The 21,899-nt window shown below is 49.8% G+C and overlaps 1 protein-coding gene across 1 annotated transcript in view; it reads left to right on the top strand.

Moving 5' to 3' along the window:
* The window catches only part of CUL4A (cullin 4A), a 45,040-nt gene that overhangs the window by 2,203 nt on the left and 20,938 nt on the right, over positions 1-21,899 (top strand). The window contains exons 3-10 of the mRNA XM_061170682.1: positions 8,029-8,133; positions 10,022-10,090; positions 11,251-11,324; positions 13,484-13,646; positions 14,036-14,125; positions 15,092-15,174; positions 17,178-17,245; positions 19,442-19,560. Coding sequence (XP_061026665.1) covers positions 8,029-8,133; positions 10,022-10,090; positions 11,251-11,324; positions 13,484-13,646; positions 14,036-14,125; positions 15,092-15,174; positions 17,178-17,245; positions 19,442-19,560 — 771 coding nt within the window. The remainder of the gene's footprint in view (positions 1-8,028; positions 8,134-10,021; positions 10,091-11,250; positions 11,325-13,483; positions 13,647-14,035; positions 14,126-15,091; positions 15,175-17,177; positions 17,246-19,441; positions 19,561-21,899) is intronic.

Here is a 21,899-nt window from a genome sequence, read left to right as displayed (position 1 = left end):
ATGGAACCGTGCAATTGTGCCTAGCTCCTTTTGCTTAGGGTAGGGCTTGGGAGTTGGGCGCGTGCATGCGTCCTGACAGTAATTTGTTTCTTTGTCGCTGAGTACTCTGGGGACCACCAATTAGTTATCCTGAGGTAATGGACGTCTGGGTGTCTAGTTTTGGGTTGTTACGAATAAAGCTGCTGCAGACATTCATGGGTAAGTCTTCGTGTGGACAAAAATTCTCATTTCTCTCGTATGAACATCTAGAAGTAGGTTCTCAGAGTAAAATGGAAAGTGTGTATTTAACTTTACAAGACATTTCCTAACTTTTGTGGACAAAAATTCTCATTTCGCTCGTATGAACATCTAGAAGTAGGTTCTCAGAGTAAAATGGAAAGTGTGTATTTAACTTTACAAGACATTTCCTAACTTTTTCAAAATGGCTTCACCATTTTGCCTCTCTGCCAGTGGTGTGTGAGCGTTCCAGCGGCTCCATGTCCTTGCTGACATTGGGTATTGTCAGTCTTTTTAATTTTTGCTATTCTAGTAGGCGAGTAGTGGAATTTCACTACGGTTTTAATTTGCATTTCCCTAACGATATTAAGTATCTTTTCTTGTGCCGTTGCCATTCCATACACCTTCTTTAATGAAGTGTGTGTTCAAATCTTCTGCCCATTTTTTATGGTGGTGTTCATTTTCTTATTATCGAGTGAGTTTATTATGTGTTCTGAGCGTGCATCCTATACCAGGTATTTGCCTTGCAAATATGTTCTCCCAGTTTGCAGCTTGTCTTTTGATTCTCTTAACTATGGCTTTCAGAGAGCAGACGTTTTAAATTTTGATTAAGTCTTTGTATCAGTTTGGTCTTTTATGGATTGTGCTTTTAGTGTCTCTCTGAGAAGGCTTTGCCTAATCTAAGGTGGTAAAGATTTTCCCTTGTATTTCCTTCTTTTAGCGTTTTAGGTTTTACATTTAGGTCTGTTGTCTGTTTTGAGGTGAATTTTTGTATTTGCTGTGAGGTATAAATCCAAGTTCACTGTCTTCCCTGTGGAGGTCCAGTTGGTCCAATGCCGTGTGTTGAGGTGTCTGTCTTCCCCAGCAAACTGCCTTCGCTCCTTTGTCAGACGTCCTTGTCCCTGTGAGTGTGGGTGTCCTAAGTCTCCAAGTCTGGAGCGCTGGCCCTGCAGCTTTATCCTTTTTTGGGTAAACTTGTTTTGGGTATTCTAGGTCCATTATATTTCCATATGAATTTTAGAATCTGTTTGCCAATTTCTGCAAAAAAGCCTCCTAGGATTTTGGTTTGGATTATGTGTAATTGTAGGTGAGCGTGGGGAGAGCTGCTATCTTGACAACACTGAACCCCCCAGTTGACCACAAGGGACAGCTCTCGCTTAGTTAGGTCTCAGCAATGTTTTCTAGTTCCGCTGTGCGGGTCTTGTACGTCTTTTGTGAAATTTATTCCTAAAGCATTTCATATTTTTATGGTATTGTAAAAGGTAGTATAAATTTTAATTTCTGGTTGTTGATAGTACATACAAATACAACTCATGTTTATATATTGATCTTGTATATTGCTGTCTTGCTAACCGCTCTTATCTCTAGTAGCTTTTTTGTAGATCCCATTGGATTTTCTGTGTAGACAATCATGTCACCTATACACAGAGATAACTTTACTTCTCCCTTTCTAATCTGCATGCCTTTTATTTCCTTTCTTGTCTCATTGCACTGTATAGAACCTCTGGTGATTAGTACGATGGTTAATAGAAACGGAAAAAGCAGACATCCTTGTTTTGTTCCTGGTCTTAGGGGAGAAAGCTTTCAGTCTTTCATCATTGAACACCATACGATGCTAGCTGTGGGTTTTTCAAAAATACCCATTATCAGGTTGAGGAAGTTCCTTTCTGTTCCTAGGTTGTTGAGAGTTTTTATCAGAAATACATGTTGGATTTTGACAAATTCTTCTGCGACTGTTGAGATGGTCATGTGATTTTTGTTTTTTAGTTTGTTAATTACATGGATTGATTTTTCCAATGTTAAACCAGTCTTTCATTCTGGTATAAATCCTACTTGGTCATGATGTATTATCTTTTTTATGTACTGTTGGACTCAGTTTGCTGACATTTTGTTAATTTTTGCATCTGTGATCACAAAGGATATTGTATTATTCTCGTGTAATGTCTGTGTCTAGTTTTAGTATCAGAGTAATGCTGGCCTCATAAAATGAGTTGGAAATGTTCTCTTCATTGTCTAGAAGACTTTGTATAGAATTGGTATTATTTCTGTTTTGGTTTTTTTTTTAATAAATGTATTTATCTATTTTTGGCTGTGTTGGGTCTTCGTTGCGGTGTGCGGGCTTCTCATTGCGATGGCTTCTCTTGTTGTGGAGCACAGGCTGTAGGCACATGGGCTTCAGTAGTTGTGACACTTGGGCTCAGTAGTTGTGGCTCGCGGGCTCTAGAGCACAGGCTCAGTAGTTGTGGCACGCGGGCTTGGCTCATGGGCTCCAGAGTGCAGGCTCAGTAGTTGTGGCGCACGGGCTTAGTTGCTGTGCGGCACGTGGGATCTTCCCGGACCAGGGCTCGAACCCGTGTTCCCTGCATTGGCAGGTGGATTCTTAACCACTGCACCACCAGGGAAGTCCAGAATTGGTATTATTTTTTTCTTAAATGTTTGAGAGAATTCCCCAGTGAAGCCATCTTGGCTTTCTTTGTGGAAAGATTTTCAACTACAAATGTCATTAGTAGATATAGAACTATTCAGTTTATCCATTTCTTTAAGTTCACTCATCTTCTGCAATGTCTAATCTGCCGTTAATACCATCTGGTATAATTTTCACCTCTGCATTGTTTTCGTCTCTAGGTGTTCAATTTGAATCTTTTTTTGTATTTTCTCTTTGCTTAACTTTCTTAAACGTGTGGAACACAGTTATAGCTCTTTTATGTCCTTGTCTGCTGATTCTGTCAATTCCAGGTTGCTTTGACTGATTGATTTTTCTCTCCAGTAAAGGTTGTTTTCCTACTTCTTTGCATGTTTGATAGCTTTGATTGGATGCCAGACATTGTGAATTTTGACTTGTGTGGTAGATGCTTTTGTATTTCTCTGAATATTCTTGAGCTTTGTTCCAGACTTGGTTAAATTATTTAGAATCAGTTTGACCTTTCAGACTGTTGCCTTTCAGCGTTGCTAGGCAGGACTAGAGCAGTGTTTCGTCCAGGGCTAATTGCCCTGCTGCTGAGACAAACCTTCCTGAATCCTCTGCCCGGCGTCCTGCTGTGTTCCCGCCTGGCTGGTGGGAAGTGTGTGAGCACCAGAGCCCAAGGTCTCTAAACTTTCGGGGCTTCTTCCCCTCACCTCGGCGGTCTCCTCCCACATACGTGCTGGGCAGCGCTCTGCTGAGCACTCGAATTGGACCCTGAGGTCACCCCCCCTCGGGGCCTTCGCCCTGCAGACTTAGGCCTCAGCCCGGGGCGACTGCTCTGTGGCCTGGACGCTGGGTGCCAGAAGCCAGAGTGGTTGGTGCTTGTCTCTCTCCTGTCTGCCAAGGCCACGGCCTCTCAGAGCCCAGTGTGCAGCGCTTCGGAAACTGCTGCTTCGTGTATTTTTTCAGCGAAGGCTGAGTCCTCTTCCTTTACTTCGTCTGGACCAGGAGCAAGAGTCCCACCGAGTGCCCAGACTCAGAGGCTTTTGATTTAATGAAATATTATGTCTTCCAGCTATGGTTCCTTATTGCTCTTTCCCTGGAGATTTGACTGTCTGGTATCAATTGCCCATCATTTTTCTTAGTAGAATGACTTTGCTGGACCTTTTACCCAGGATGTGTTTCATAATAGTCACCATAGATATTATTGTAAACAGTGTTTCCAGATGCCCTGGGTATCGTGGGTGTCCGTGTGGGTGTATGTGAGACCCTGAGGGCTAGGGCTGCTTACCCCCAAAGTGGCACTCGTTCCAGGGGACATCTCAGGAGGGCCCGTGTCGGGGGCAGTGGATGGGCTTTTGGACGCAGGTGCGCGGGCGGGCGCCTGGTCACTCAGAAGTTCCAGCAAGTCTAAGTACATCTCTGAAGAGTGAGCCACTCACATCTTGTGGAGCGAATGGGGTGGAGATAGTAAGTGATATCACGGTGAAACTATCCTGGTCTCCAGTAGAGTGGACAGTGCTCTGGACCTGGTGTTTCAGAATAAAGCCTGAGTTTCTGCTGAGGTGGTATGGTATATAATTTGCCAAAGAATCTTAGGTGCAAGGAACAGTTCTCACCAAAGCTGGAAAGGTTTTTTGTTTGTTTGTTTTTGAGGAGGTTTTCAGGATTATTTGAGGGAGAACTTCTTGTTTTGATGTTGATCAGTTTCCCAAAAGTGGGGTCTGGCATCTCCCCGTGCCAGGTCTGAGGAGGCCTCGGTGGAGGGAAAGGTCAACTCCAGCCTGTCTGCACAGCCTGCCTGCAGTTTCTTAGTTACTTTATTTTTGTTTGGTAGAAAGGGATATTCAGATTACATGAAAAAGTCTTAGTAGATACACATCCAGCTGAGAGTCATTCTCTTATTGTAATGTGAGGAGGAGGAGATTTTGAGTGCATAGATCTTTTCTGAATTTAGACCTGAAATCGCAGCTTGCTGAAGAAAGTATATCTTGTGTGTCTTAGGTCTATATGTTTTAGTCCTACTTGTCCTCTCAATGAGACAACAGAAAACAGAAGACTACATTTTCAAGAATGGTTTCGGGGAAGGCTACGTGTTGATTTCAGACTAGTTTTTTGTTCGTTTTGTTCTTGGCTTTTTTTAATTATTGAAGAACAGTTGATTTACAATGCTGTGGCAATCTCTGCTGTACAGCAGTGACTCAGTTATACACATAGAGATGTTCTTTTTTAAATATGCTTTTCCATTACCATTTGTCCCAAGAGATGGGATATAGTTCCCTGTGTTATACAGTAGGACCTTGTTGTTTATCCATTGTAAATGTGGTAGTTTGCATCTACCAACCCCAAACTCCCAGTGCATCCCTCTCCCTCCCCCTCCCCCTCGGCAACCACAAGTCTGATTTCTATGGATTTCAGACTAGTTTTGATGCACAGAATCAAACCTGTCACAGAGAACTTGCGCTTGAGAAAAGCTGTGCTGCTGACCTTGAGTCACGGGGTAAATGTCTCCAGGAAACCCTGTGCCTGGTGAGAGCTCGGTGAAGGAGAATGGAGTGGAGTCAGGTCCTGATGGATTAATAGGGTGGGTGAAAGCGATGCAAGCAGGTGAGGAAGCCCAGAAAATGGGAAACAAGTAGACACTTTATTTGATGGACCAATTTGAGAATGTAAATTAATCAAGAGTGAATTCAATGCATAAGTTATTCAAAAACAGAGAATATTCAGGTTCAAATATCTTAGGCCTAATAGGAAGGATTTTGTTAATTCAGCGGCTTTGGTCACTCAGCGAAATCAGTCATTTGTACGAGGGCATCACGTCCGGCATTCGCAACGGGGGCCGGGAGGGTGGACGTCTTCCTGGGACACCGCCCCCCCTCATTCTTCATCCCACGCTCAGGCCCAAGTCCTTGTCTCCTTTTTACGTTGCCCTTTGCTCGTTTCTTGTGGGTGGGAACCGCAGAGTCCTGGTGGCGGCTTGTCCTGTGTGGTGTGCTTGTCGCGTTTAGACGGGCCTGCCACCGACTAGGGTAACCCGGGACCTGGCTGCTGCAGGAAGCCGCTCGTCGGTCCTCGGGATAGTCCACAGGGGCGTGGTTTCCCCGGGGGTGGGGGTGGGGCTTTGTTTTTCCTTTTCCCCCTTCATTTACCTGACTCACTCAGAGTACTTGCCTGCTCTTTCCCTTACGATTTCTCACTCTGAAACGTCCCGCTCCGCTCTGACGTCAGCTGTCGCCGTAGCTACTGGCGCCCGAAGTTCCGCTCTGACGTCAGCTGTCGCCGTAGCTACTAGCGCCCGAAGCGCGTCGTTGCCGGTGCCGCGTGGCTGTTTTGCTCCTTCAAGGCCCTGGCGGGGGATCCCACGGAGGGGCGCGCCCTCGCAGGCATGGGTGTTTCTCTGGGACACTTGTCTGTCCTGAGACAGATAAGCGTGTGCAGAGCAGGCGTGGTGGCAGGGCTGGGAGGCTGGGACGAGCAGGTGTTTCCACTCGGCTACGCTGGTGTGAGGAAAACCTCTGTGTCCCAGTGCTAGGAGGGCCCAGGTCCTGCCGCTCCCCTCCTCCAATGCCTGGATCCAGAGGTGTGCTCGGTACCAGTACCGGTTCCGGTCACGTGAGGTGCTTCGTACACCACGAGGAGGCATTTCTAAGCGTCCAAGTGTGACTGAATCTCCTGAACGTGTTCTGAGGAGGGCCTCCTCTGTTGGGCCGCTCCTGCAGCCCCAAAGAGCCTGCGGTGTCCCTGCCCCCCCCGCGGGGAGCGAGCCGGTGACAAGGTGCCTGTAACATGAAGACGCCAGCAGTGACTCAGCAAAGACCCGAGAGGTGACCCAAGAGGTGACGGCGCCCCCAGCACGCCTGGGTGCCCCAGGGCTTGGCTGGTGGTTTTAAGAGGCCTCCAGATTCTCAAAAAAGAAATCTCAGTGGGCTTCACGTAAATAGTAAGCATGTGCTCAACAGGACATATATATACGAGGGAGAGTTGGCTCTAGCATTCAACCAAAAAAGTCACAACTGGAAAAAGATTGTTTTGAGGACATTGACACCTGGTTCAGGAATCGGAGCATTCAGAAAATGGTTCTAAGATGTCCTTTTATGAAGGACACGTACCACTAAGCTTATCTTGATTTTTACCAAATAAAAATGTTTTCTTCATATATTATATTAAAAATTTACTTGGTAATAATGGTTTGTAATGATTAACTACTGGTGCAAAGGCCTTTGTTAGGAGGTTATCTTGGGTTTTTTTTAAGAAAGAGACAGTGGATCTTGGACTCAATTATAAAAACATGAAGCTTTTGGGAAAGGAATTGAAGGATGTAAAAACAAAATGTGGATGGGGATCCCTTGTTCTAAGTAAGGCAGAATGTAAGGGAAAGGTATTTTTATTCTTTTAATTATTGTTATTAGTCCATATTCTCTTTGACCTTTTATAAATATACATGTGCTTTATGTATTATATATTTCTTTACATAATTATTTTCTTAATATCTACAAAAATTTAAGTTGCCCTTTTTTCCCCTCGGGAATATAGTATTTGAGTTAAGATTCTGAAGTGTCTCCATTCTGTATATCCCCCATATATTTTAAAATAGTTCAAAAATAGGCAGTAGAAAAACTACATTTCTGTTTACAATATTTCGTATTTGGATTGAATCAGATGCTGATTTTGTACATGAGATTTGAAAGAAAATTTTATTAGAACTGGTAAGAATATACAAGCATTATTCCTTTGATGTGGATCAAAACAGCTAATGAAAAATATTTCTGCCTCAAAACCTTGTTTCTTCATTAATTTGAGGCAGACTTGGTCCGTGTTCCTTCAGCTTATTTGGGACAGAATCATCAAACTCATGAGCGTGAAAGGAACTGGAATTCCTGTCGTTCTCCCCCCACTGGAGGGTGGTCACCAGGGTCTGGAGCAGGGATTTCCGGCTCTGGTTTCACATTGGCGATCGTCAGGGTCAACTCACACACCTTCCTGTGGCTCCACCTCAGACTAAGGAGTCATCCAGACACAGGCCCGGGGGGCTCAAGCTGCTTTTGAGTCCTCGGGGGACGGTGTGCAGCCAGCTTGAGAGGCTGTTGAAGAGGGAAGCTTCCGAGTATCGTGAGAAGCCCAGACTGGGGCGGGCCCACCTGGGGCCTGGGTGGCCTGGGGCTGTCAGCGCGGCGCCGTCCCATCTGCGCTCCAGGTTCACTGTTGTTACGGACCATTTTTGCCAAACTTTTACTGGATTCCGGCGTTCCAGCGATAATTGCCCTTGACCATGATAACTTATTTGTGGATTACGTAAGTGGTGGGCGCGGCTTTGTGTTACGATTAGAGCTGTTTGTACAGATAGGTTGCTTTTAAAGAACAAATTTGTCGTTCACAGTGAATAACTCGTTTATCCCTTTTGTTTTCAGGCTGTTGAAAATCTTTGTTCTCACAAAGTGTCCCCAGTGCTCTACCAGCAGCTGCGCCAGGTCTGTGAAGGCCACGTCCAAGCACAAATCCTTCAGTTTAGAGAATATCCTTTTTTTGGCTTGTGAAGTTCCTATTTATTACCTAAATATTTTGAAACTGAACATTAATAGGATAAAGAACTAATGAGTATCCTTAATATTAACGCAAAAGCTTTTAAAATTGTCTTTTACTTATAGAAACAAAACTTTACATTTGTATCATACAACCCAACGTAACAGATTTTTTTAGGTGGAGTTTTTACTGTTTAAATTACTTGGCTGATCTGATTAAAGTCAGAGTGTCCATTTATCTAGTCTGTTTTGGAGTATTTAGGAAGAGTTCTGAAAAACATCTTAAGGTTTGAGTGCTGCTATTCTTTATTCTTGTTTTTTAAAAGTCTGTGTTAGTTTTCTGTGATTATAACCAATTCCCACAAAGTTGGCCGCGTGAACCAACCCCGGCCCGTTGGCTCACGCTCTGCAGGTCGGCTCGCGGTGGGCTCAGTGGCTCTCGGCTCCGGGCCTTGCCGGCCCAGATCACGCCGGATCTTTGGTCCCGACGAAGCCTTGCCCCGGGTGGGGCCCCACCTGGCCGCAGCCCCCGGGCCTCCCAGCACCTCAGGTTGGCTGGCGTGGGCTTGACCCTGTGCAGCCTTGCCTTCGGGCCCCCGCTGGCCACAGAGACCGGTCAGGGTGCCGCCACGTGGTGAGTGCCTCGGCTCGGCACTGGGCACCGGAGCTGCTGGGCCACTGCCGAGGTGGCACCTGCCTACGTGTGCTTACGACGCAGGCCTTTTCAGACTGTTCGTGGAAGGTCTGATACTGTGAGCCATTATAATTGTGAGCAGTTGTAACAGTTCTTCCAGAATTACTTGTTAACCGTTCAGCTATTCGGTCTCTGCTGTGACTCGCTCTGTTTTTAAGTTAGGAGCGGACCCTCGAGAAAATGAGTGAGGCGCTTGGCTGGGACCCCTGTGGCTGTGGTCAGTGCGCCCCCAGCCCCTGCCCCTCCCAGCGGCCCCTACCCGCGCCGGGCCTCCTGCCGCTGAGGACCCCAGCGCCTTCCGATTTCACACGCCAGAAACGGGCTGCTCTGTGTTGCCTCCTCTCTCTGTGCTCAGAATGTCGCACATCACCTCGCAGCCGCGCCGAGCCCTGCGCCTGCTGCACCTCGGCCGAGGGGCGGCGCTGAGGGGTGCGCCCGTGTCCGGTGCCGCGTCCGGTGCCGCGGGGCTGAGACAGGCTGGAGCAGGGCTGAGGCCCGGGAGGCCGGGTCCTTGCCTCCGCCAGCTGCCTGCGCACTCGTCCAAAGGGTGTGACGGTGCGCCATGCGGCTGGGTGTGAGGGTGCTGTGTGGGCCGTAGGCGGTGTAGATGTCGTGACTGTGGGGCTTCGATGAACCTGTGCACGCAGCGCCCGGGTGCTTGGCGAGGTTTGCCCTGGGAGCCCGCACCGGGTGTCTTTTGCTGTAAACAGCGTCCTGAGAGTCAGGTCGTGCACGTGGTGCACGGATGAGGCGTGATGTCCGTCTCTGTGAGACCAGAAGTGACAGTTGACGCTCAGCCGTTGTCCTCCGTCCGCCCGTCCCCCAGTGCTGTTCACAGTGACTGGCTTCCTCGCCTCCGGGACAGCATCTCCAGAGCTGCCCTCTGGGGCGGGGCCTTTGGTCCACCCCCCAGCCCACAAAGCCTCAACGGGCAGTGGGGTGAAAGGGAAACGGGGAGGGGCAGGAAGAGATGGACGAAGGTGAGTGCAGGCAGGTTCATCACAGGTAGGCAGGGAGACACGGAGGCTGGAAACCACGTGTGTGGTTTCTGAGCTTCTGCCCTTTCAGTATTCTGATTACTAAATAACATGTACTGTTCGGAGGCGAAGAGAGCAGAAAGTAAGGGGTAAAAATTGCAATAAGTAAATTGACCGGTGTTTCTGAAGTTTTCCTTAGCAGGTCTGCACAGACTCACTAGATAGTGTTTTGTTTTTAAAGAAGATTAACACATGCTGGCAGGATCACTGCAGACAAATGGTAAGCCTGCTGACACGCTCCCTGAGGGGGTCTCAGTGCACACGCCCTCTTGGGGCTTTTCCTCCAGCCTCTGGCTCAGCTGGGCGGAAGGCAGATCTGAGTAGCTGGGAGTATGTGCCCCCTTTGCATCCAGCTGTGTTGTTTGTTTTTCTTTTTAACCAAAGCGTGGCTCCATCCATCTTCCCTCAACCCCCAAGGAAGGCGGGGCCCGGTTGGGAGCTGGGATGGGGAGTTCTGTTCAGGTCAGATGCTGCCATCCAGCTCCGACAGAGCTGGACAGTGGGTGGAGAAGAGTGGGGACGGTCTGCTCTTCTGGGGTGGGGCTGGCTGCGAGCTTGGCCTTCAGGCCGACCGCACAGGTAACTCATGGTGCCTGTGATTCCCCGTGGGTCTCTGAAGTTTTCCTTGATCTCAGTTTATGCCTGAGAATCAAGCCTGAATTCCATGAGTTTACTGTAACTAGACAACCAGGCTTAGACTTAGTAGATCTATTGATTCTAATTTGATTTTATGTATATGAGTTTTCAGGGTGACCTGGCTGAAAATTATGTAAGTGAGAGAAAAGATAGTATCAATAGCTTTCCTAACTAGGTTGAATTCTTTTGTTTCCTGACTGAGGTGAGTAGGCGACAACGAATGAGTCTCTCTTGGGCCAGGCACCGGGGGAAGGTAGAAACAGGTGAATGTGTCGGGAAGGTTCTCTCTACGTGTGTAAGCAAACCTCCACGACACAGTCTGGGGCGCTCCCTGAGAGAGAGCCCCGGGGCCACTGCCTACCACGTGAGCCTGCAAAGTAAAGTCGAGTACACACACGTGGCTGAGAGCCTCATGCCAAAGTAATGAGCCGGAATGCTGGAAAAATTCAGCTTAGAGCATCTCCCAGTCTAAGGAGATTCACCACGTCAGTCAGGAAATGACTGAATTTCAAAGGCATCTTTGAGGCGAAGTGCTGTACAATCCCTACAGTCAGATTTTCTGGATAAAAGAGATGAAAAGCAAACACCAAGGGGAACATGTAAATTCAGGGAAAAATCAATCATGAGGGTCTTGAAGATAAAAACATCTTTTCATTGAGAATCATGTTAGATTTGAGACAGCTAGGGTTGAATGTTTTGTTGGGAAGGTACGTAAATAAGTCAGGTCCTCCTCTTGCCCTCCAGATCATGATCAGAAGTATCTTCCTGTTTCTGGATCGTACTTACGTGCTTCAGAATTCCATGCTTCCTTCCATCTGGTGAGTGTCCCCCGGTCCTGGTCTGTGGCTGAGGCTGCGGCTGACCTGTGTCTCCGATGGTTGACTTGATGACACGTGCCAGGGTCGCTGGCACACCGGCCTGCCCCTCGGTGGCTCTCGGACCGGAAGCGTCTGTCACCATGAGGGGCAGCCGCCAGTCCAGCACGTTCTCCTGCGGGCCTGGAAGTGCCTCGTGAAGCCCGTTTCTGTCACCTCTTCCACCTCTGCTCTGGGAAAGGCTGGGGAGCCGGTCACTCTCTGATGGCGCCTCCTGGTGCCCTGCTGCCTGGCCGGGCACAGGGCGTTGGCTTCCATCTGCTCGGGGCAGTGTGAGTCGGGAACCCCGTGCCCACGTTGCCCTGGGTCCCTGGTCCCCGACTTCCAGCGTCGTCCCCGAGCAGCTCAGCCTTGGTGACGGGGCCTGTCTGTGGTCTCGCCCTCGGTCCTCCTGGCCTGTGCCCGCATGGACGTTCCCTCCCGATTCAGCATGCTGTGCCCTCGCGCCACCTCTAAGTGCCGTTCTGTAAAGTCGCTTCCTTTTCTAGCTTCCTGGCCGTCCATTCACTCTGACCCAAGGCAGTGCGATTTCTCCTTCTACCACTGGGAAACCGCTTGTCTTTGTTTCCTGTAACCCACGCATGGGGCGGCTGGGGCCCTCTCTCCTCTCCGTAATTCCACGTCCCCTCTGCTCCTCTCTCCTCTCAGCCCCGACTCCTGCACGTCTCCTACTAGACACCCACGAACGTCTGCAGGACAGATCATCGTTACTCAGAGAAGCAATCAGTTTGGAAAAGCTGATGATGACAGGAAGTCACAGAGCTCCTCCTCTGTGCGGGGCTCTGTCCTAAGGGCTTCAACACCTCCTGATGGACTTCATCCTTAGAGCAGCTCCATGAGGGATGACCGTCCTCCAGATGGAGAAACTGAGGCAGCGCGGCTGCTGCCGCAGGACCTTCTTCTGAAGCCACACTCTCAGCTCAGGCTCCAGCAAAGCCGCCAGGATGTGCCCGCGGCTTCCTCCTCCCTCGGCGCGCCTGGGCGCAGCAGGCTTCCCTCCCCACCTCCTCCCGTCTCAGCTAGTGGGCCGCTCCCACGGACTCTGCAAAGCTCAGGCCGGGGCTCCACTGCACACCCAAGTTTCTCACGCACCCTCACAGCGATCCCTGCCGTCCTGCACGAGCACACTTGCTTCCCTGCCTGCTGCAGTGGACGGGGGCTGGTCGGGTTCATGCTCTGGGCAGTGCCTCCAGGTTAGACAGCAGGGTTACGTTATAAACTACGTTTAGACTATGGAGCCTGACGAGCTGGGCACAGCAAGCTCCTTGTAATCTCTCTGCCTCAGTTTCTCCATCTGGAGGACGGTCATCCCTCATGGAGCTGCTCTAAGGATGAAGTCCATCAGGAGGTGTTGAAGCCCTTAGGACAGAGCCCCGCACAGAGGAGGAGCTCTGTGACTTCCTGTCATCATCAGCTTTTCCAAACTGATTGCTTCTCTGAGTAACAAAGATCTGTCCTGCAGACGTTCGTGGGTGTCTAGTAGGAGACGTGCAGGAGCCGGAGCTGAGAGGCGAGAGGAGCAGAGGGGACGTGGAATTACGGAGAGGAGAGAGGGCCCCAGCCGCCCCATTCATGGGTTACAGGAAACAAAGACAAGCGGTTTCCCGGTGGTAGAAGGAGAAATCACACTGCCTTGGGTCAGAGTGAATGGACGGCCAGGAAGCTAGAAAAGGAAGCGGCTTTACAGAACAGGGCTTAGAGGTGGCGAGAGGGCACAGCACGCTGAATCAGGAGGGAGCAGGCTGAGGGAGTGCGATGGACTCTGGTTTGCACCCTCAGTTCTGTCGTCCTGTGGCCAGGGCCACGCAGGAGGAGCAGCTGGAGGATGGGGGCAGGGCAGGCGGAGGGTCCCAGGGCTCCCGGGCAGGACGGCGGGAACCCGCTGACCCATGCAGGAAAGAGGCAGCATTGATGAGGAAAGAAATACAAGGCACGCCAGACTATCAAGAATGAACATTTTTGTAAAAAAGGAGTTCTTGACACCTGGACCAGAGAGTTAGCAAGTCAGTAGCTTGGGGGTGATATTCATAGTGTAGCTGGAGCTTCACCCAGAACTTCTAAGAAGTGAAACTAAAACAGTCTTGTCTTCTCTGTTTGTACAGGGATATGGGATTAGAGCTGTTTAGAAACCACATTATTAGTGATAAAATGGTCCAGACGAAAACCGTCGATGGCATCCTGCGGCTGATCGAGCGGGAGCGCAGCGGGGAGGCCGCGGACCGGAGCCTGCTGCGGGGCCTGCTGGGCATGCTGTCCGACCTCCAGGTGGGCGCCGCGCGCCCGCTCAGCTCACGGGGCAGCGCTGGGCCCCGCCCAGCTGCTTACACCCGGGTGACGACGTGTCAAGGATGTCAGTGTCGGCACTGACACCGTTAGAGTATTGGTGGAAAGTGTGGGAGGGGAATGACTCGGCCGGCACTCACCCGGAGCCGGGGAAGGGGCAGCTTTTGCCGCACAGACGCAGTGCCCTGGGAGACGGCTGGGGCCTGGGATCACCCTGGGCAGAGCAGGGGGGCTGGGCGGGCCCAGGCAGCTTGTCACGGACACAGGTCACGGCAGCCGTGCGCCCTCGACGTGGGGGGCTGCACCAGCACTTCAAGCTGAGAGCTAGGTTTCTTCGCTGTAATTGGTCGTTAACCCTGCTCATTTTTTAGGTGTATAAAGATTCATTTGAACTGAAATTTTTGGAAGAAACTAATTGTTTATATGCTGCAGAAGGCCAAAGGTTAATGCAAGAAAGAGAGGTGAGACAACGAAATGTTTCTGAATTGCCTTATTTCATCTTCATAGATGTGCATCTAAGTGTGATTTCTAAATGTTTGTCTCTTCATGCTGGCAAACATCTCACTGAAAATCTTCCGAAAGCTACAATCTAGTTTAAATTCCTAGTGATGAGCTTCTTTGTGAGTTTATTAAGGGCTTAATTTTTTTCTCCTAATTTAGAAACCCTTCTATTGCCCCCTGCCCCCAATAAAAAAGCTAGTGAAACAGCTTCTAAAATACATAAAGGAACTCAAGCTGAAACAAGAGTTTAAAAGATAATTCTTAAATATGAAAGAGAAACCTGACGTGTTAAAAATTTTCATCTCTGTGAGGCATTGAAAAGATTACCTAAAAAGCCACGGGAAAAAAACATGTGTTTAGTAGTAATAAGAACCCAAAAACTTGATAGCCGGTTTCTCGGGTATCAGAGCCCAGCCCAGCAGGAAGCCCCTCGGGACCGTCACAGGATGGGGGGTCAGAGCCTCAGCGACCCCTGTCATGGGGCCTTTGCTGTGCAGGCAGGTGACCCTTCACCCCTGGAAACTCAGAGTGTGTTTTGAGATCTCCTGCAGCCACTCTCTTTGGGGCCTCAGAGGAACAGTCTGTTGATTGGCGTTTGCCAACCCCGCCAAGCGTGGGCCGGGGGGTGCTGTGACCTGTCCCCGGGCCTCAGTGATGGAAGGACCCTCCCCGGGAGCAGGGCAGGACCGTGCTGTGCTGCCTGCCCCCATTCCAGACGTTACCTTCAGTCTCCAGGATTGGGTTGAAGGAAACCTCCTGCCATGTATCCCCCTCCCCCTCCTCACCACCCCCACTCCTGGTAGTCTGTTAACATTTTGGCCTGAATGTACATTCTGCTTTTTTTTCTTAAATGAGGAAAACAGTATTTCAGCTTCTTGGGTAACAAGGTTTTTGTTGCTGATGTGTTTAAATGTTGTGTTTGGAAGGTTCCGGAGTACCTGAACCATGTGAGTAAGCGCCTGGGGGAGGAGGGTGACCGCGTGATCACGTATCTAGACCACAGCACACAGTGAGTACCACTCCTGCGCCCAGCTCCGTGACCCGCAGCCTCTTGTAGCCTCACTCGCTGCTCTCTGAACCTGAATGTGTTCTGCTCCAGGGACAGTTTGCTTGTTGTCTGTGATCACTCAGCACTTGTAAGTCACACTGACTCGTGGCCTGTGGTGAGTCATCGTCCAAAGGGAGTGATTCAGGCTGAGATACTTGGTATTTTTTTATAGACAGTTTATAATTTATGTTATAAACGTATAATAAATTTATAGAAGTTTATGTTAACGAGGTATCGTTGAATGTAGGCAATTTCGGTTGTAAAGTTTTGTTGGACATCTGATATAGCTGTAATTTTTCCTTACAGTACTCAGTCACATTATTTTTTCTTTTAATATTTACTTATTTGTTTTTGGTTGCGTCGGGTCTTAGTTGTGGTATGCGGGCTCTTTTGTTGCAGCGTGCGGGCTTCTCTCTAGTTGTGGTGCGTGGGCTCCAGAGCGCGTGGGCTCTGTAGTTGTGGTGCACGGGCTCAGTAGTTGCAGCCCATGGGCTTAGTTGCCCTGCGGCACGTGGGATCTTAGTTCCCCGACCAGGGATCGAACCCGCGTCCCCTGCGTTGGAAGGCGGATTCTTAACCACTGGACCGCCAGGGAAGTAAGTCCCTTCTCTTTTCATCCAAATTTTTTTTTTCTCTAAACCTGAGGTCAGTGAGTAGCTAGGGAAAAGTACAAGGGCAGGTTTTGTGAGTGTCTGCGTCAGGCACGTGATATTTGTTCAAGTGAGGAAGATGAGAGCAGAAACCTGAGAGACATAAACGAGAGACGTTTCTCAGAGGGAAAGTGCTGCAACGTGCAGAACGTGGTGACTCCCGGGGGTGGGGGGAGGGGCCAGGCAGGGTGAAAGAAAGGGACAGGATGCGACAGCTTGAGAACATGGAAAATAGAGGGTCGTGAGGCAGAGGTGAGGCTGCTCTCACACACCTGGAGCTGGAGATGCCGTGCGGACCTCAGGTGCAGGGCGGTGCCGTCGGGCCGAAGCGGGGTCCACGGGGGTGGGAGGGTGCGGGGAGGTGGAGGAGACTGTGTCCAGCGCCTGGTGGCACTGGGCACCTCGGCCCCTCCTCCCCGCCCTCCGGTGTGTAGGTGCTGTGTTATAACTGCCCCCTCCCCAGTCTTGCTTAGGAGTGTCTGAGAGTTAAGCAGAGCAGAGGGTGGCCCCCCTCTGGGTTAGGGTTTCGAGGAGCGCTGCCCGAGGTGGCTCCTGTGGTGTCGGGCGATTCAAAGGTCACAGAGTGAGAAACGGTTTTCAGAGAAACAGGAGGGAGATGGCAGATAAGGGAGCCGCGGCAGCCTAAGGGCTGCGCTCCGGGTGCCCCTTCCCGCCTCGCCCGTGCGCACCACCACCTTCGGGACCGGCACCGTGGGCATCGATGCAGGCCACACCTCTGGGCCCTCCGTGCCCGGAGCCCGAGTGCCTGCCACACCTTTCTCGGGGGTCGCCCTGAGGTTCACCTGAAATGGTGCGGTGAAAAGTTCCTCAAAATGAAGGCCAAGGTCAATACGCCTGGGAGTGAAGCGGGGGCTCTGATCTCCTAAAAGAAGAACTGAGCGAGCAGGGGGTGATGAATCAGGAGTAGCAGCTGTGTGTCCTGCGTGACATTCCCGCGGCCTCTCTGAGAAGTCAGATTTTGAAGAGTGATCCTGGGGGAAAACGGGCAGGAAGAAGTGAGGGCAGAGGGGCAGCTGTGGGTACAGAAGGCCGTCTGTGGGACCCGGGCGGGGCAGGGTCACGGGCAGCCCGCCCGGGTCAGCCTTCGTCCCCATGTGCGGTGGGCGAGGGCGCCTCCCGTCCGCTGCTGTCCCCCTCTCCTGGGGCCCCGGTGACCTGAGTCTGTGTCAGCGTCGGCAATGGCTGGGCGTGTGCTGACTTGGGCTCATCTGCGTGGATGGGGGTCCCCGTCCTCCACAGCCGACAGGCTCTCCCCTGCACTTCCTTCCTGACACGCCTCTGTTTACTTCCCAGGAAACCACTGATTGCCTGTGTGGAGAAGCAGCTGTTAGGAGAACATTTAACAGCGATTCTGCAGAAAGGTAGGTTTTCCCAGCTCTGTGTCTCTGCACTGATTGCTCATCCCTGATTTGGTAAGAGAGTTAGCGGAGCATTGTAAGCACGCGAGGACACTTGTTGTAAGAAGACAGACACTAAAATCATCGGAAAAATGATGGACATTAGCCCCTGAGGGGAAAATTGATTACACACAATAGTGAAAGGCGCGCGTAAGAACCACGGTTTAAGCTAAAATCACGTGAAATCCTCTCCGGGCTGAGAGGTTGGTTGCGAGAGGCCCTCTGGCCGGCAGACGGCCTGGGCTGTGCTCACAGGCCCCATCCTGTACGGTGACGTCCCTCCTGGGCACTGACCTGCAGGTGTGGACACGTGCGGTCCGACGGGCTGGGGGCGCCCACGGGCTGCATCCCTGCCCTGCGTGCGGCTCCGCGGCAGACGAGCTGCTGGAGCCATGGTCCCAGGACAGAGGCGGACCAGGCCAGCGCGGCATATGGCCAACGGTGCGGTTTTAGCGCCGTGCTGTTAGAGGTGATGGGACGTTTTCACGCCCGCCCTCACTGTAATGAGCACAGTCTAACCTTCTTGCACACTTCAGTGCTTAGTGTTGCTTTTTATATCATTTACTGTTACGTTTGAAAGTCATTTTGGAGCCACGGGATCTGTTTCAAGCTATTGGAAACCTTAAAGTCTAATTTTGGGAAGGCCCAGTAGCTCCCAAATGCGTCTGGTTGGGGTCTGCTTTGCCAGATGGTAATATTATCTCTAATGAGACAGTAAACGTGGGGCTTCCAAGTGAGACCAGAATGAAGCCGGAAGGAGAGAATTAGTGTTCGTGAGCATCTGCTGCACTTCATGTAATGCCTTCGGGTCCTAGAACAGCCCCAGTGTACAGGAAAACCGAGCGAGACACTAGTGCCTCAGATCATGGCCCGAAAGCCGAGGGCCTGGGTGCGAATCTGGTGTCTCCTGCTCACATCACACTGGAGTCCACACGCTGGCTACGTTTCCACGTGGACGGGGCCTCGATTTACTGTCCACCTGAAACAAGTGTCCTCCGATTTCATACTAGGTGTTTATTAATAAAAAGGAGTCACTTTTTTGGGGGGGCGGGGGGGCCATGCCGTACAACATGAGGGATCTTAGTTCCCCGACCAGGGATCGAACCCTCACCCCCTGCAGTGGAAGCACAGAGTCTTAACCACTGGACCACCAGGGAGGTCCAAAAAGGAGTCACTTTTAGAAGAAAAGGGAACTTCAAGTAGACAGTAGAAATTTGGATGAATCGTTTCAGTGTGTATTTTGATAAGCAAAATTGTTTCAAGAAAATGGTAAATTATATATATGTAAGAGCATAGTCTAAATTTTATTAAAGGCATTTGAAAAATTAAAAGCTATAATTTTTGAATTTTTAAGTCATCATTCAGCGTTTCAGTAGATCAGTTGTAGAATAAGTTATCTGCATCAGTAGATCAAATCGTAATTGAGAGAAATACAGACATTTGGAGCCTTGCTCTGGGTCCGTCAGCACAGCCGACGCGTTTGTGTGTCTTTGACGTGTGCACAGTGTGCCTGATTTACAGCAGAAGCTGAGGCTGCAGTCACGTGACTGGCTCACAGCTTCTCCGCTCTAACCTCACTGCCTCCCCATAGTTATCAGAAAGCAGGTGGTTAGAAAATCCTTCATGAAGCTCTTCTGATTGTGGTGGTTTTAGAAAATCTTTGTAAAATGTTAAAACCTGAAATAGTAAAGACCTAAGAAAATGCTGTTAAGCACCTCCAAGTATCAAACGATACATGTTTTCCTTCCACAGTTTATTATACAGGTGAATAAAATAAATCAACTAAAAGATTAGATTTGATAGCTTATCTTAGGCAAATATACTTTCTGGCTGATGGACTAAATCAGAAGTGACTTGGGGTCGTAAAGCTCCCAGGTCAGAGAGTTGGTGTGAGCGTTCTTCAGACCTTTGCTGCATTAGCCAAATAAGGGGCCTCCGTGCGGGGAAGGGGTAGGGACTACACCTCCCAGCATGGTGCTCAGGGAACAAGACTCACCTGGTGGGCTGCGTCACGGGGCCTTGCCCGCATAGGAACCAGCCGACCCCTGGGTTTCCGCGTCCGCAGGGGCCCTGTGTGCCGCAAGCCCCGGCCCAGCCTAGCTTTTGCTAGTGCCGCCTTCCCGCCCGCCCCGCCGAGCTAACATTGCCGTGTGATCTCAGGGCTGGACCACCTGTTGGATGAGAACAGAGTGCCCGACCTCACTCAGATGTACCAGCTGTTCAGCCGTGTGCGGGGCGGCCAGCAGGCGCTGCTGCAGCACTGGAGCGAGTACATCAAGGTGCGTGGCTGTCGGTCGGGCTCTGCGAGGGATGGGCGTGGGGCCGCCGTCACCCATCTCCCTCCAGGTCACTCGTGCTCAGGATTTTTAGGGATGAATACCGTCCGGGTGTAAACACGTTTTAAAAGCTGCCATTTGGCCGTTTGTTGTCAGCGTAAGTATTGGGTTGGCCAAAAAGTTCCTTCGGTTTCCAAGTAGAAATAAAAGACACATTTTTCATTTTCACCAAGAACTGTATTGAACAGCTTATTCACTGTTTCGTTCCACTACCTTCTGCCATTTTTCAAGCAACTTCATAATTCCGTCGTCCCAAAACTTTTTACCTTTTTGAGCAAAGAACTGTTCAGGTGCCTTTCACTGTCTTCCAGGGAATTGCATTTTTTTTCATTAAGAGAATTTTGTAAAGACAAATAAATGGAAATCTGAAGGTGCAGTGTCTGGTGATACGGTGGATGAATCAGAACTTCCCAGCCAAGCTGTAACAGTTTTTGCCTGGTCATCATAGAAACATACGGTCTTGCGTTATCCTGATGGAAGATTACGTGTTTTCTGTTGAGTAATTCCAGACGCTTTTCATCGAGTGCTGCTTTCAGTTGGTCTCATTGGGAGCAGTACTTGTTGGAATTAATCGTTTGGTTTTCCGGAAGGAGCTCATAATAGAGGACTCCCTCCCAATCCCACCATATACACAACATCACCTTTTTTGGATGAAGACTGGCCTTTGGTGTGGTTGGTGGTGGTCCATTTCACTTGCCCCACCATCTCTTTACTGTACAGTATCCACTCATTTCTGTACAGTATCCACTTTTCATCGTCCGTCACAATTTGTTTTAAAAACGGAACGTTTAAGTAGAGAATTATATGCGGAAATACCGTCAAGTAGGTTTTTTTCACTTAACTTACGTGGAAACCAAACATGAAAGCGATTAACATAACCAAGCTGGTGCAAATGATTTTCAATGCTTGATTTGGATATTTTGAGTATTTTGGCTATCTACCCCGTGGTGTAACGTTGATTGTTCTCAATTAATGTCTCGATTTGATCGCTCTCAACTTGAACTGGTCTGCTCGACCATGGAGCATCGTCCAGCGAGAAATCTCCAGCACAGAACTTCGCAAACCACTTTTGACACGTTCCAGCAGTCACAGCACCTTTTCCATATACTGCACAAATCTTTTTTTGGGCTTCAGTTGCGTTTTTACCTTTCTTGAAATAATAAAGCATAATATGCTGAGAATGTTGTTTTTTCTTCCATCTTCAGTATTAAAATGGCTACACAGAGATTCACCAATTTTGATAAGTCTTTTTTTAAATGCACGCTGATATGACAGCTGTCACAATACAATCTAACAAAATTGTTTTGAATGAAGTTAAAGACAACTAAGCGCTACTAGAGCCATCTTGCAGAAAAAACTGAACGAACCTTTTGGCCAACCCAATACTAGCTGAGTTCTACCATCAAGATTTTCAAAAGTTGTTTTTGTGAATCTACTGTATAAATGTGATCTCATGCCTTTGCTCAGTGGGAACTCACATGTTGTGGTATGTCAGGTGGGTGTGTATGCTACTTTGTTTCCTAGAAATCCAGGACTTACTACGTAAGCATGTACTTGCGGGTTTCTGCGTGTGTATGCATGCATGTGCACGCGTGTATGGTTATCAAAAGGCAACAGGAGAGATCCTTGTGGTGCTGGCTGCTTGGCCTCTTGGCCGTGGGCGTAGATGACACACAGGTGATGCCTGCCCAGGTGACGCACACACAGGGAGCTACAGGCGAACACCGCGACCCGTCGGGGTGGGGCGGGCGGGCTGTGTCAAGGCCATTGTCCTGGCTGGGGCGCTGCTTAGTAGCTTCCCCCAGGGCACCGTCGGGGAGACGAGGCTTAGTGTGCGAGGACATCGTCGCTGTTTGTGCCGCACGCGAATCTGTGACTGTCACAGGGAAAATTCAGCTGAGGAAAAAGATAAAGGAAATAATCAGGCCTGAAGTTGCATGTTGGTCTGCGTGTGGCCAGCTTGGACACACGCACACGCGCACGAACGCACACATGCCCCCAGGATTTTGTGCGGTTGCATTGAGCTGAAAGGCATAAGCGACTCATGCTGGGTCAGCACTGGAGCTTTATGTTAAGAAAGGCCAGTGGAGATTTAGGGTTTTGCCGACCAGTAGTCCTGAGAGAACAGGAGCAGGTGCTGAACACAGGAGTTCACCTTTGCAGTGTCCATTCTCGGCAGGGAAAGTCAGTGTGTGAACACGGTTCCGAGGGTCCACTAATGATAAGCAGTTACGCTGTGACAGCACAGTGTTTCCTCACAAACTAAAGCTGACCCTCACGTG

This window comes from Eubalaena glacialis, chromosome 16 (assembly GCF_028564815.1).
Source record: "Eubalaena glacialis isolate mEubGla1 chromosome 16, mEubGla1.1.hap2.+ XY, whole genome shotgun sequence".
Classification (NCBI taxonomy): domain Eukaryota; kingdom Metazoa; phylum Chordata; class Mammalia; order Artiodactyla; family Balaenidae; genus Eubalaena; species Eubalaena glacialis.
This window is presented reverse-complemented; position numbering and strand designations above follow the sequence as displayed.